The following is a 13293-nucleotide window of genomic DNA, read 5'->3' as shown; positions in this document are numbered from 1 at the left end:
CATACTGCACATATTATTTTTTCTTCTTTTATGTGTGTGTATATATATATATATATATATATATATATATATATATATATATATATATATATATATATATAATGTTTATTGTTATGCACCAAGTCACCAAAGCAAATTCCTTGTATGTGTAAACCTACTTGGCAATAAAACTGATTCTGATGAATATGCATAAATATTTTCTACAAATGAATCCTCCACATGTTAGTGGGATCATTTTAGCTGAACTAAATTAAATTTACCTGCACTACATTTGATTAAACTTACTTTAAAGCTACAACTGAAGTGAACTGAGGTCACCTGGATGGTTGTACTTACTAGTGATTCCCTCTGACATGATATCTGTCATCTTGCAGCACGAGGAAACCATCCTCATACTCAGCTTGTCCACCACCAGCACCTATGACACAGTCACACACAGTAGAAGGATTTCATTGTGATATCTTCAGTGATTTTATTCATATTCACATTGTCAAGATCATTGGTGAATGATGCCAAACTTGATCAGAATAGCAGGACCCCTACCTTCCATTTTCCTTTTTCTCTCGCCTTCTTGATGACATTGTTCATTATCTCTGGAAATTAGAAGACATTTTATTAACATCCAGTCAAGACATCAACATAAAAACATAAAATTATTCTCACTGGTTTAGTGTTAGACCCAGGATCACTGTTGATTTACCATCAAAAGCGTACTGTATGTATGAAAATGAAAAAGCATATGCAGATTTGATATTACACTTGATTGTAGTGAGCTAGCTTAGTTAAAGCTAATCTGGGTGTGATGGCATAGTACTGTATAAATGGATATCAATGTGAGGAGATAGCTACTCGTTTCGGTTATTTGCATTGTTTAATAGTTTTCTTAAAATAAATGTAAATATCTATTTATTTTTTAAATCCAGTTCTAATTCTGTTTTCTTTCTGCAGGTAAGTGTTAAAGTACGTGACACAAGATTGAATAAAGGAGCAACCAGACTAAGTAAGCAGCTGCCAGCTGTCTGACTCAGTGATACAGTCTGCACAATCACTGACTGCAACTGATTACTCTGAGTTACCACTACATTGTTACTACAATTGTATGGCTGAGTTTTTCCAAATGTCATTTTAAAAATGACTTCCACTGTAGATCCTAACAATACAGCCAGATTGTGCATGCAAAAACACCCTCCATGCAAGATTATTTCAACTAGCAAGCCATTTTCATGCCTTGTTGGCTGAGGTGCACAATCAGACCTCTCCAGATTCTCCAACTCTGCAATCTCCAGTTTCATAATGGACAGTGCGTAATTTTCATCATTCATTAATTATCCTCCAGTGTTAAATGACCTTCTGTACTTTGGTATGAACATATTCAAGCATAAACAAGAAGGTATTTTGTCTTCTGACTTTTTCTCTAGGTAGTAAAATAAATTCTGTCAGCTGAATTATTACAAGAGTTCTCAATTAATGTAAGTGGCCTTTCTCATAGTATTTACAGTGTCCAGTGTCAGATCCCGCCCAAAGGGCCCCACCATTTGCTGAAAAGGTCAGTGAGAGTTCTGAAATGCTAGAAAGGGGCCCTTTGAGCTTAGATATTTTTAATAAGGAAACCATTTTATGAAAAAGGGTATTGAGACAACATTATACTTATTAGTATACTTTATACTATCAAACTGCAAAGAACGCTGGAATTGTTATTGTAAGGATAATGTAAAGAGTTACATAATGTGGCAAAAGGATTTGACACGTGTGATTCTGAGTAAAGTAAGACCCTTAGTATTGCTAAAGAAAATAAAAAACTAAAATATTTGTATGCTGGTAAAGTAAATTATCAAGAGTTCACCGAAAACATCTGAAGACTGATCTCTTAATGTGACAACTTTGATGAAAATAACTTTACAGACTGAACACACATGCATAATGTCGTGACACCCTGATTGTGCAAATCCTTTTACACAAGCAGCAGCAAAATAATGCGTAATATAATATATTTCTAAGTCCAGCGTTTCACGACATCCTGTCACTTGTGTCAATAAGCAGTGTCCCAGTTTCCCTTTACTGGGGTTTTAAGCTGCGCTGAACATGGAGGGACTCAGTGCTGGGAGGGACAGGCCGCTGCAATCACTGCCTCTAATCTGCTCCCAATCCTCTTACCCCATCCACCGCTCCTCATCGCTATTTGTGGGACGTTTCTGTGTCAGCGGACATGACTTCACAGGCAAGCAGAGTCACTCACTCACACACACACACACACACACACACACACACACACACACACACACACACACACACACACACACAAAAACAGACAAGCACTCATCCTCCAAAATAAGTTAACGTAATGTCCTGTTTCCACAGAGGGCCAGGGTGACATTTCATTTGAAGAGCTGCTCCAAAGGTGTCATAGGCACATTATCAACAGTGGGGCTAATGACAATAGTTGTGAATTATATAATATTACATTTGAGATAATGATCTGTTTGTCAAAGTCTTAAGGAGAAGTTCATATGATTTATCACAAAACATTTCCATAATATATTTCCAATCCCTGACTCGCCAGTCAGTCTGCTGTCTGAGGAAAACTAGTAATGATGGTAAATGATGTAAGCATTATGTGAATGGTCCTGTTTATCAAATTAGTCAACAGGATTAAGTGGAAGTGTCTGTGACATAGTGGGACACCACCTGACATGCAGCTTTCACAGGCGGGATAAACAACAACAGGCTGCTGCTTCAGCAACAGATAGATCTGTCTAATCCAGGTTTACAATGTATTTCATCACAGTAACTAGTTGTAACTATGTAAGGAAGCAGCTCCTCTACTCTGCCAAATACTATGTCTACTCAGCACCATACTGTAGGAAAAGCAGACACGGTGGAATAGGACATTGTACTGTCCATGAGTACAATACTGTCCATCTGACTGTAACATTTCCAACCCTGCCAAAAGCTCTGCTGTGTCCATGTTGTATGAAAAAACAGCAACACAATTTAACTTATTTACAAAGCCACTTAGTCCTAAACTGACAACAGTGATTTATGTATTTATGTGTGCTTAAAATGATCACAGTCAGTGTTGATCACTAGTGGACTGGCCTGAGGTCCGTTTTAGCATGCAATTAATTGCCATGACCAGCATCAGTGACAGTATAGCAAGCTATTTTTAATATATATAGCAAGCAGGAGAATCCACACATCAGACGCGTCTCAAGGCTATAGGCTAAAGAATTATTGCTGTTTGCTTGACGTTTCTTTACTTTTATTGTTGTAGCTTATGTTCAAGTTCTGTGAACGTGTGTAGTTTTTCTAAAGCATTTGATTTGATTGAGGCTTGAACATAAAGATCATTTGAACAAACTCTTTCTCTTTTTAAAAATGTAAAAAATTATGTATTTCTAGGGAGTTTGTGAGGGTGCACCCATAATCATAGCATACGTTGAAAACTCATTGTCAGATAGGCTACTTTAATGGCCTGGTTTGTATTTTGTAATCTGGATAACTTTCTTCCCAGATGAACATAGTGGCCAAATATAGACCTAGTTTGGTACCCATAACATCAACAAATAGAGTTAGTCTACAACATTAACTGTCTGGTGGATTGTGTGAACGGGAATGAAGTCAAACTCCCAGCCTGAATTATTGGCCGTTAATCGGAAGGTCTGCGGTTCAATCCCCGGCTCCTCCAGGCTGCATGTCAAAGTGTCTTTGGGCTAGATTCTGAACGATGGCTGTTCCACCAGTGTAAAAGTGCCTTACTAGTCACACACTGAGCCTAAGTGCTCAAACAGAAACTAACATTCATACACTGGCCGAAGAGCCATTCAGGTTCAGTATCTTGCCCAAGGACACTTCAACATGCAGCCTGGGGTAGCAGGGATTGAACCACCAACCTTCTGATTAACGGGCAACCCGCTCTACCTCGCGAGCCACAGCCACCCCGAATGTTTGAGCACTTAGGCTCAGTGAATGAATGTGTGTGAATGGTGAATGCAGATGTAGTGTAAAAGCGCTTTGAGTGGTCAAAAAGACTAGGCGCTTTACAAATATTGAGCATTTAATGTAAAAAGGTGTTAGTTGTAGTGATGAACTCACTGAGAGTTGTCACCAATTCTGTATATCAATGATATAGAATGTCTGTAAACTACCTGTCCAGCACCAAACACATTAAGTCAGTGACTAACACACTGGTGAACATAGTGGAGCTAAAGAACCATTTTTCTCAGCAGACCAAACCTGAACTATAAGGAGAGCGAATATTGGACATGAAAACAGTTGCCTGCTTCTGTCGGAAACCAGGTTGGTGCTTTAACATAAAGGCATCTGTACAGAAGGTGTGACGGACTGTGACATTAAATGTAGCCTTCACACATTGTTAGCTCAAGCTATCAAGTTATGGAATCAACATTCACTCATAATGACAGATGTGGCTTAAAAAAGTAAAGCATCTGCAAACAGATTACTCTCAGTTTAGCGCATTTAAATTTTTTAAAATGCTTTGTGAATAAGAAATGTTTTGCAGCAGCTTTTTCAACTCACCTGCAACAAAGCTTGATTAGCAACCAGGCAAAGTAAGTAAGTGGTAATTTGATAAGTTGCTAATAAGTTTGAGAATATACACTCAATCACAGCCTTAATGCTGCAGTAGAGAATTATTTTTAAAATGACTTTTAACGATACTTCAATGAGGCTTATGAATTTAAGAAACCTCCTAGCAAACCTTTGTATATTATAATCAAAGTGTCATGAAGTAGTCAGATATAGTTAGCTTATTGCCATTTCTACTGTTCTGCATGCTGGAGGATAGCCACTGCATGAAAATGAATAATTCTGCAGTGAACCTGGCTCACTTCCTTTACTGTAAAACGCAGATGGCAGATCAGGTCAGAGATGCAGAGGGCACAAAGCTTTAACTGTGAAGAAAGCTACAGTAAGCGAGCCTGATCTGCATCTGGATGAGAGTAAGTGAAGCATGAGTTCAGGGGATGGCTGGGGTTGTGTGCTATGGTTTGTTCCATCCATCCATCCATCCATCCATCCATCCATCGTCAACCACTTATCCTGCGTACAGGGGCGTGGGGGGCTGAGATCGGGCGAAAGGCAGGGTACACCCTGGACAGGTCGCCAGTCCATCGCAGGGCCACACATAGACAAACACCCCGGAAAGAACCCACGCAGACACGGGGGAGAACAAACTCCACACAGAAAGGCCAGGGCAACCGTGGGTTTGAATCCTTGACCTTCTTGCTGTGAGGTGACAGTGCTAACCACTGCTCCACCATGCCGCCCCCTATGGTATGTTCATTGAATATATTACTTTTTATTACTAAATAATTTATTAATGCTTTTTTAAATTTATTAATTTAAAATATTTATATATTTTTAATCCCTTTGACCCAACTACCCTCCAGGAGTGAATATCAGCAGACTATTAACATTAATAAATGTATTATAACCAAACAGAAAGGAAAACACCAGCCAAAACATATTCTTTTTAACGTCCTATAACTGAAAATAAGTCATCCATAAAGTATTAGAATAGATAATGAATCATTATTAACCCCTAATAAAGCCATTAGTTATACTTTGTTGACCCTTAAAACTTATACTAAAATGGAGAAGTGTAGGATTAAATCATTCCTAATGTAAAGATCTATTCACTGTAGTGAAATTTTAAAAAAATTCAGCGTGCGCATCTTAAATCTAAAGAGAGCTTGACGGTCAGCGTGAGACCAAACAGCACCGATGCGTGTTAAACGCATTAAAATAATGACTAGCCTACCTAATGCTTGATACTGGTCTACACTGTACTGATGTCGATATACATCTGACAGTAGACACAAACACTCGGTTAACTGTTACCGACGCTGAGAGTCGGATCTTTCCTCCTGCACCCTCTGTCAAAGCACCTAATCCGCACAGACAAAGATTAGCGAGGCAGGATTTGCAGGACTCCGTGCTCTTACACTTCAGACAAACGGCAATAACGGCTCAATAAACGACATAAACTTCCGTCCGGCTAACAGGACACCACCGGAGAATTTTAAATTTTAATAATGCATCTCACTGACAGTGCAATCTGGAGAATTAACCGTTTGGCGAGCTGCACTGCTCTGGTGTGGCTGTGCGTATTTTGCGCGTCGAACGCAAACCACAGTAAAAACCCACAGTAAACCCACAGTAAAAACAATTGTCACCGGGCGCTGCATTGTCCTACATTACCATAAATAAAGTTATATAATGTCACGAGCGCTGGAATCTTAGATTGAATGTTTGGTAACTGAGATTGCCCTTCATGCCTATCCAATACTTTACATTGTTTGAAATAATAATAATTAAACCAGCTGTGTCAACATTTTGGAATAACAAAAGTAAAAAATATTATTACAGCTAAATTAAACAGTACTTACTTTCTCCAACAATGGCTTTTAGTCCAAGTGGTGCCATGATGAGCCCTCTGCTGCGCGTCCACCTCTCCACAGAAAGCTGACGGGCGCTACCACCACCACTGTCAAGCTGATTAGAATAAGCAACACACTTCCGTTCCAATTAAATACAAAATAAAAGCCTAAATTTGAAACGTAGAAGGCATCAGTACCACTGATAAAATAAGTAAACAATATTAAAATAAACAAATATATAAATATTAAATAGCACAAAATTTGAGTGTTTCTACAAGGAGCTTCTGACTTCTCTGGCTGACCACTGACTGCTGATCAATCACTTTGACACCTTGAATCCATTCCAGTAAGTCAGCACTTACCACAAACCATTCAGTACCTTAAGATCTTTTCTGGTTCACCCCAAATACAAGACTACCCCTGAAAGTATGTATGACATTATCACGCCATCATATGTAACATATGTGGGGACGACTGTTTAGTCATACACCTCATAGCCGCATCTTAACATTAAATGTTCAAAATACTTATATTAAATAGAAACACCATATGAAAATAGATTTGACCCAAACGCAGATGAAACAGGCAGACTGATGCAGTTCAGTGATTTATTGCAAAACTGAGCTTACATGCAGGTAGGCTGCGAAGGCGGTAATGGCACCTTAACCCCTATGCTCATCAAGGTATGAATGTGTATGAATGGGGTGATTTTGATGTCAGAAAGACAAGAAAGGCATTGTACAAGTTTAGACCTTTTACTTCTGTCTGGAGGTTTATTAGACTAATAATCCGAGTAACAGTTCGTGATAGGTTTTTATAACACATGAAAAAAGAAACTGGCCTATGTATGTGAAGTATTTTGGATTTGACAGCACAAATCCAGGGTGTGGAGATTTGCCATATAAAAGAGAGAAGTATCCAATACATTCCATCAAACTCATTTTTGACAGCTATTTCCGGTCCCCCCACCCCACCGGATGTCTGTATGTAACTGATAAGAGGGGGGGCATCCGGTCCCGCCCCAACCGGAAATATGGCTGTATGTAACTGATAAGAGGGGGTTCATCCTGTCCCACCCCAGCCGGAAATATGTCTGTATGTAACTGGTAAGAGGGGGTGCATCCTGTCCCGCCCCAACCGGAAATATGTCTGTATGTAACTGATAAGAGGGGGTTCATCCTTCCATTGTGTGTTTTTCATTGATTTAAAGACTTTATTAAGTAATACAACTTGAATGAATTAACTAGGAGGTGTTTGTGACAATAAATTTATCATTAAAAAAGTATAGCAGTGAGTTATAAGTAAAAGGAGGAATCTCCGGGGCCAGCAAAGGATCAGTAGGAGGTTTCTTTGGAATCAAGTCAGTCTTTATTATTAAACAAGTGAAGAATAAATTGAAATAATGACAGCAAAGCAGTAAAATGGTATAACGGTGAGTAAAAATTACCTTCAACAGCATGCAGCAAAATAAGAGTGAGTTCCAAAATTAAACTTTGTAAAATCTTTGCTAAAGCTTTGTGTGACAAACTTACCATCATTTAAGAACTAAAGAATAAGATGAAATAATTACAGTAAAATAGTATAACAGTGAGTTAAAATTAAACAGCATTTTTAATTACCTTCAAAATCTTTGCTAAAGCTTTGTGTGACAAACTTACCATCAGTAAACAAGTGAAGAATAAATTGAAATAATGACAGTAAAGCAGTAAAATGGTATAACGGTGAGTAAAAATTAAACAGCATTACAAATTACCTTCAACAGCATGCAGCAAAATAAGAGAGTGTTCCAAATTACTTTGCTATTGCTTTGTCTTACAAACTTGCCATCATTATCACTCCAAAGCTGTAGCCTAGTCTTAAACTTGTGAGTCTTAAAACTTTAATCCTTCTAGAGTCTGTGTCTCCTCTTCTCTGTCCTCTCTCTTTCTGGTGTAGCATAGGCTGTGGGGTGAATTGAGGAATGTGCTCCACCCCCGCACCTCCCTCTGTTTTCTCAACGAGTCGTGTTGGGGAGTCCTGGAACACCTCCCTCTGTTTTCTCAACGAGTCGTGTTGGGGAGTCCTGGAACACCTCCCTCTGTTTTCTCAATGAGGCGTGTTGTGTGTTTAGCTGCCATCCTCAGGTAATCTTGTAGACCAGTTATTAACTTTGGTTATCTATAACCCAGACTCCGGATGTTAAAAAAACGGTCTGGTTTTATCAGACAGAGTTCGTGAGTTCGTTTTTGAAACAGGAAGCTATTTTTATCAGCCGGAGACAAGAGTTTGGAACTAAATAATAATCTGGTTGTACCAGAAGTAACGGCCCCAACCCCTCATCAGTTATCTCCCACATGCAGAGCAGCACTCGTGTGTTTTTTTTGTTTTCTTACTTCTATAAGTACCCTACCAGAAATCCAGAGGTCTTCACACTAGTGACTTGAAACCAGAGCGATGAACCATCAAAGAGAACACGGTACGCATTCAGCCTTTCCTCCACAACTAAAGAAATAGCAAAAATCGACACTTTGTATTTTCATTCCTGCGTGTTTTCAATTAACAGTTTTTGACTTGATCGACAATGGGCTTCATTCAACCGAATATCAACTTGAAGGTAAGAGGGCCTTCTATGTACTAGAGTGAAATAGAAATGTTCTAAATTTAAAAGTGTACTATCCTGATGTGTATTTTGTATATTGTTTTTACAGATTTGTACTCAGGCGAGGAAATAGGTTCTACAAGGGAGAATGGCATTCCATCAGCGCAGGTTGTAGATCTCACAGGAGAAGTCGGTAAGTAAGGTTACCTTAACTTTTAATCAGTGTGTAGGTTTTATTTATTTATTTACAAACTTTTACGTAGATGTGGTAACAGTACTCTTTTCTTTCATTACACCCACAGATGGTGCGAGCGATTGTGAACGGTACTTTATGCAGGGTCTCTCCCCTACCAATTACGAGGAGAACGGTCCGGTTCCGGAATCGGATCAGCCCTCGGCTTCGGTACCGCAAGTGTACATAACACCGGGCTCCCCGGAACACGTTGAGCCGGATTTGTCCCCGGAATCACCCGTCGATGATGTAGAGCGCTCCAGTCAGGCCGCAGATGGGAGGTCACGTAACGGATCACCGGTAGAAGCGCGGGGACTGATAGCGGAGGAAATCATTCATCCGGACCCAGCAGAACCGTGTACGCCGCTGAATCAGACTGAGCCTATACCGAACAACGGACCTCGGAAAAGGGAACACCGTAGAAGGCTCATTTCAACCAGCAGCAGCAGCAGGAGCAGTAGTAGGAGCAGCAGTAAGTAAATTGTTATAACGCTCTAAACCATTAACCTAGCAAATATGCAGTCATAAAAAAAGCATAGCCTATATACACAGTTTCCCGTGATACCATGTTGCTTTGAGGAATGTGCTCCACCCCCCGCACCTCCCTCTGTTTTCTCAACGAGTCGTGTTGGGGAGTCCTGGAACACCTCCCTCTGTTTTCTCAACGAGTCGTGTTGGGGAGTCCTGGAACACCTCCCTCTGTTTTCTCAATGAGGCGTGTTGTGTGTTTAGCTGCCATCCTCAGGTAATCTTGTAGACCAGTTATTAACTTTGGTTATCTATAACCCAGACTCCGGATGTTAAAAAAACGGTCTGGTTTTATCAGACAGAGTTCGTGAGTTCGTTTTTGAAACAGGAAGCTATTTTTATCAGCCGGAGACAAGAGTTTGGAACTAAATAATAATCTGGTTGTACCAGAAGTAACGGCCCCAACCCCTCATCAGTTATCTCCCACATGCAGAGCAGCACTCGTGTGTTTTTTTTGTTTTCTTACTTCTATAAGTACCCTACCAGAAATCCAGAGGTCTTCACACTAGTGACTTGAAACCAGAGCGATGACCATCAAAGAGAACACGGTACGCATTCAGCCTTTCCTCCACAACTAAAGAAATAGCAAAAATCGACACTTTGTATTTTCATTCCTGCGTGTTTTCAATTAACAGTTTTTGACTTGATCGACAATGGGCTTCATTCAACCGAATATCAACTTGAAGGTAAGAGGGCCTTCTATGTACTAGAGTGAAATAGAAATGTTCTAAATTTAAAGTGTACTATCCTGATGTGTATTTTGTATATTGTTTTTACAGATTTGTACTCAGGCGAGGAAATAGGTTCTACAAGGGAGAATGGCATTCCATCAGCGCAGGTTGTAGATCTCACAGGAGAAGTCGGTAAGTAAGGTTACCTTAACTTTTAATCAGTGTGTAGGTTTTATTTATTTATTTACAAACTTTTACGTAGATGTGGTAACAGTACTCTTTTCTTTCATTACACCCACAGATGGTGCGAGCGATTGTGAACGGTACTTTATGCAGGGTCTCTCCCCTACCAATTACGAGGAGAACGGTCCGGTTCCGGAATCGGATCAGCCCTCGGCTTCGGTACCGCAAGTGTACATAACACCGGGCTCCCCGGAACACGTTGAGCCGGATTTGTCCCCGGAATCACCCGTCGATGATGTAGAGCGCTCCAGTCAGGCCGCAGATGGGAGGTCACGTAACGGATCACCGGTAGAAGCGCGGGGACTGATAGCGGAGGAAATCATTCATCCGGACCCAGCAGAACCGTGTACGCCGCTGAATCAGACTGAGCCTATACCGAACAACGGACCTCGGAAAAGGGAACACCGTAGAAGGCTCATTTCAACCAGCAGCAGCAGCAGGAGCAGTAGTAGGAGCAGCAGTAAGTAAATTGTTATAACGCTCTAAAACCATTAACCTAGCAAATATGCAGTCATAAAAAAAGTATAGCCTATATACACAGTTTCCCGTGATACCATGTTGCTGATTATTAGGCTATACAATTAATGAGTTAAAAGTATTCCACACTATTTTCTCAAATACAACAGCATGTCAAATGTTCTATGCAGAAAGTAGTCTTATGAGTTAACCTGACTCTAAAAGCTATTTTGCTTCTTTTTCATAAAGTAGGCTATTACTGTGGTGTTTGTTCGTTTGTTTTGCACTTCTACAGTGTTTTGGTACTGATGTCTGACATTCAGGGTATTTAGTTAAAAAACTAGTTTGCTTGTTTGCTATAAAGTATTAATGTAGTGATTTGTAGGGGTGATGCCTGACTTTCTGTATTAAAATACACAAAAGAGGTTAAAGTGTCTTTGTTTTTGTGTCCCTCCAGCAAACAGACCCCGACGATCCGTGAGAGGCTGTCAGAATTGCTGTCGGACTGCCCATGAACAACTAGTTCTAATGAGTAATGCTTTCCGACTAATGGGTGAAATGCTGGCTGTCTACAGTGATCATAATTAGTAAGGTGATTTATCTGAATTTGTTTTAAATGATTTTTTTTGTTTGTTTCATTTGGTAATTGTTTTTATTGTTGATTTTCACTTGCAATAGTTAGATAAACGTGTTTATCCTGTTTTTTATAGTGTCTGTTTTAAGGTTTAAGTGTGTTTTGATTTTATGATAATGGATGAAAACAAACCGTTAGGGCTTAGGCAGAGTTTATCAGACGAGGTAGATCGACATTATCAGAATGAGTCAAACTTTCAAAATGGTATAACTGAAAATAGTGTAATTGAAAACGAGACCTCCTCCAGTCAGTTCTTAGATCCGTTACACGCTATAAATCAAGCTCTCGTTGATCTGGAACGCTTAGAAAATGAAATACCAACTGCTTTATTAGATGAAATCAACCAAATGAATGAACCCTTTCACCAAAACAACATCCCCTCTTTACCCGAACCCGAGCATATTCCTGTCTTAAACTCATCTGTGTCTCCAGACCTGTTGATTCAAATACAAAATGCTCTCTCCGAGCTTGAAAATAATGCAATCCCTGCCTTAAACCCCTCTACATCCTCGACCTATCAGACCCCCATTAACTCCCCCCTCATGGAGCAGGTAGCCAACACTCCTCCCTTGCAACAGCAAGGGGGCAGCGTGTCTCAAAATAATGACCCTGTGGCACCTCAAGCAAGAGTCATATCACGACATAGATTCTGTAATTATGAAATACGTCAGGTGTTGCGCTTTCCTTCTCCAACCAATTCAGAGGGTGTTGTGGATTATGCTCAGTTTTACAATGGTACACTGGAGCAGGTAGATGCGATTTTACAACAAGCCTTGTCACACAGGAGACCCCAAGATGTGGTGCAGTTGGAGCTAAGAGGTGAAAATCTCCGTAATAATGTATCAGTTATCTTACAGGATGGTGATGTTGACAATTTAGCGGGTTTTGAAAGACTTTTGCTTCGCATAGTACAATCCAATTGGACCATTATGACAGATGGTGATCTAGAACTGGTTCTCCAAGTGATCACCTGCCCTACAGGCGCGGGTAAAAGAGCAATGGTGGATAAAATGTTACAAAGCGAAATCTTAAAAAAAAACAACGCTTTCTGTACATTGTAGAAAACGAGGGGAATCACTTGTGTTTCGCCGTCTGTCTGGCTCATCTTCTACATCCCCTCCTCAACGATAGACAGGCTCTTGAATGCGGCAGAGAGATTCAAAACAAAGTGGGAATGGATGAACAGACACCTGTAGCCTTAAGCGACATCACGCGATTTGAACGTGCTTTGGACTGCAAAATTGTAGTGTTTTATAGAGGAGACGACGATAGGGCCCTCTGTAAATTCATGACCAAAAGCCCAAGACAGAGTAAAACCCTATTTTTGTTTCTCTTTCAGAACCACTACTATGGTATAAAAAATCTAAAGGCCTTTCTGGGTTCCCCATATCTGTGTGAGTACTGTTACACAGGGTACAACGGTGTGCTGAGTCACCGATGCCCTGCTCATTGTTCCGTTTGCTTTGACCCTACCTGTAATCAGAAGGGGTTCCAGCCTATTGTGTGTAAAGAGTGTAACAGGACATGTCGTTCAGAATTCTGTCTGACAAAGC

At 40.1% G+C, this 13293-nt stretch overlaps 2 protein-coding genes across 6 annotated transcripts in view; one reads left to right on the top strand and one right to left on the bottom strand.

The window, feature by feature from the left end:
- The window catches only part of stxbp1b (syntaxin binding protein 1b), a 36754-nt gene extending 30250 nt beyond the window's left edge, over positions 1-6504 (bottom strand). For 2 of the 3 annotated variants that reach the window (XM_038704288.1, XM_038704289.1), the window contains exons 1-3: positions 6408-6444; positions 544-593; positions 337-418 (exon numbers count right to left, since the gene is read on the bottom strand). In XM_038704288.1, coding sequence (XP_038560216.1) covers positions 337-418; positions 544-593; positions 6408-6444 — 169 coding nt within the window. Of the gene's footprint in view, positions 1-336; positions 419-543; positions 594-6407 lie in introns of all 3 variants that reach the window. The other variant, XM_038704290.1, reaches the window with a different exon arrangement.
- A 2211-nt stretch (positions 6505-8715) lies between these two features.
- On the top strand, positions 8716-13200 carry LOC119892158. 3 transcript variants are annotated; one of them, XM_038704285.1, is made up of 6 exons: positions 8716-8853; positions 8941-8991; positions 9086-9169; positions 9279-9680; positions 11564-11698; positions 13080-13200. In XM_038704285.1, exons 1-5 carry the CDS (start codon positions 8832-8834, stop codon positions 11692-11694), a joined length of 690 nt encoding a protein of 229 aa, XP_038560213.1. In that variant the 5' UTR covers positions 8716-8831; the 3' UTR covers positions 11695-11698; positions 13080-13200. The 3 variants fall into 3 exon arrangements, 2 of the variants coding, with proteins under 2 accessions (XP_038560213.1, XP_038560215.1); XR_005442519.1 differs by lacking the exons at positions 8716-8853; positions 8941-8991; positions 9086-9169; positions 9279-9680 and adding exons at positions 10276-10422; positions 10516-10599; positions 10709-11110; XM_038704287.1 differs by lacking the exons at positions 8716-8853; positions 8941-8991; positions 9086-9169; positions 9279-9680 and adding exons at positions 10475-10599; positions 10709-11110.
- The last annotated feature ends 93 nt before the right edge of the window (positions 13201-13293 follow it).

This window comes from Micropterus salmoides, unplaced genomic scaffold, assembly GCF_014851395.1.
Source record: "Micropterus salmoides isolate LMB-PRFRI ecotype aquatic unplaced genomic scaffold, ASM1485139v1 Ms_hic_scaffold_7, whole genome shotgun sequence".
Taxonomy (NCBI): Eukaryota; Metazoa; Chordata; class Actinopteri; order Centrarchiformes; family Centrarchidae; genus Micropterus; species Micropterus salmoides.
Note: the sequence above shows the minus strand (reverse complement) of the source record. Positions and strands in the feature narration are given on the sequence as shown.

What these genes read in the sequence shown, in the direction of transcription:
- LOC119892158 (XM_038704285.1), top strand. Translation starts at nt 8,832, where the DNA reads ATGAACCATCAAAGAGAACACG. An exon ending in AGATCTCACAGGAGAAGTCG is followed by an intron (nt 9,170 to 9,278) that starts GTAAGTAAGGTT and finishes TTACACCCACAG; the next exon opens with ATGGTGCGAGCGATTGTGAA. An exon ending in GAGCAGTAGTAGGAGCAGCA is followed by an intron (nt 9,681 to 11,563) that starts GTAAGTAAATTG and finishes GTGTCCCTCCAG; the next exon opens with CAAACAGACCCCGACGATCC.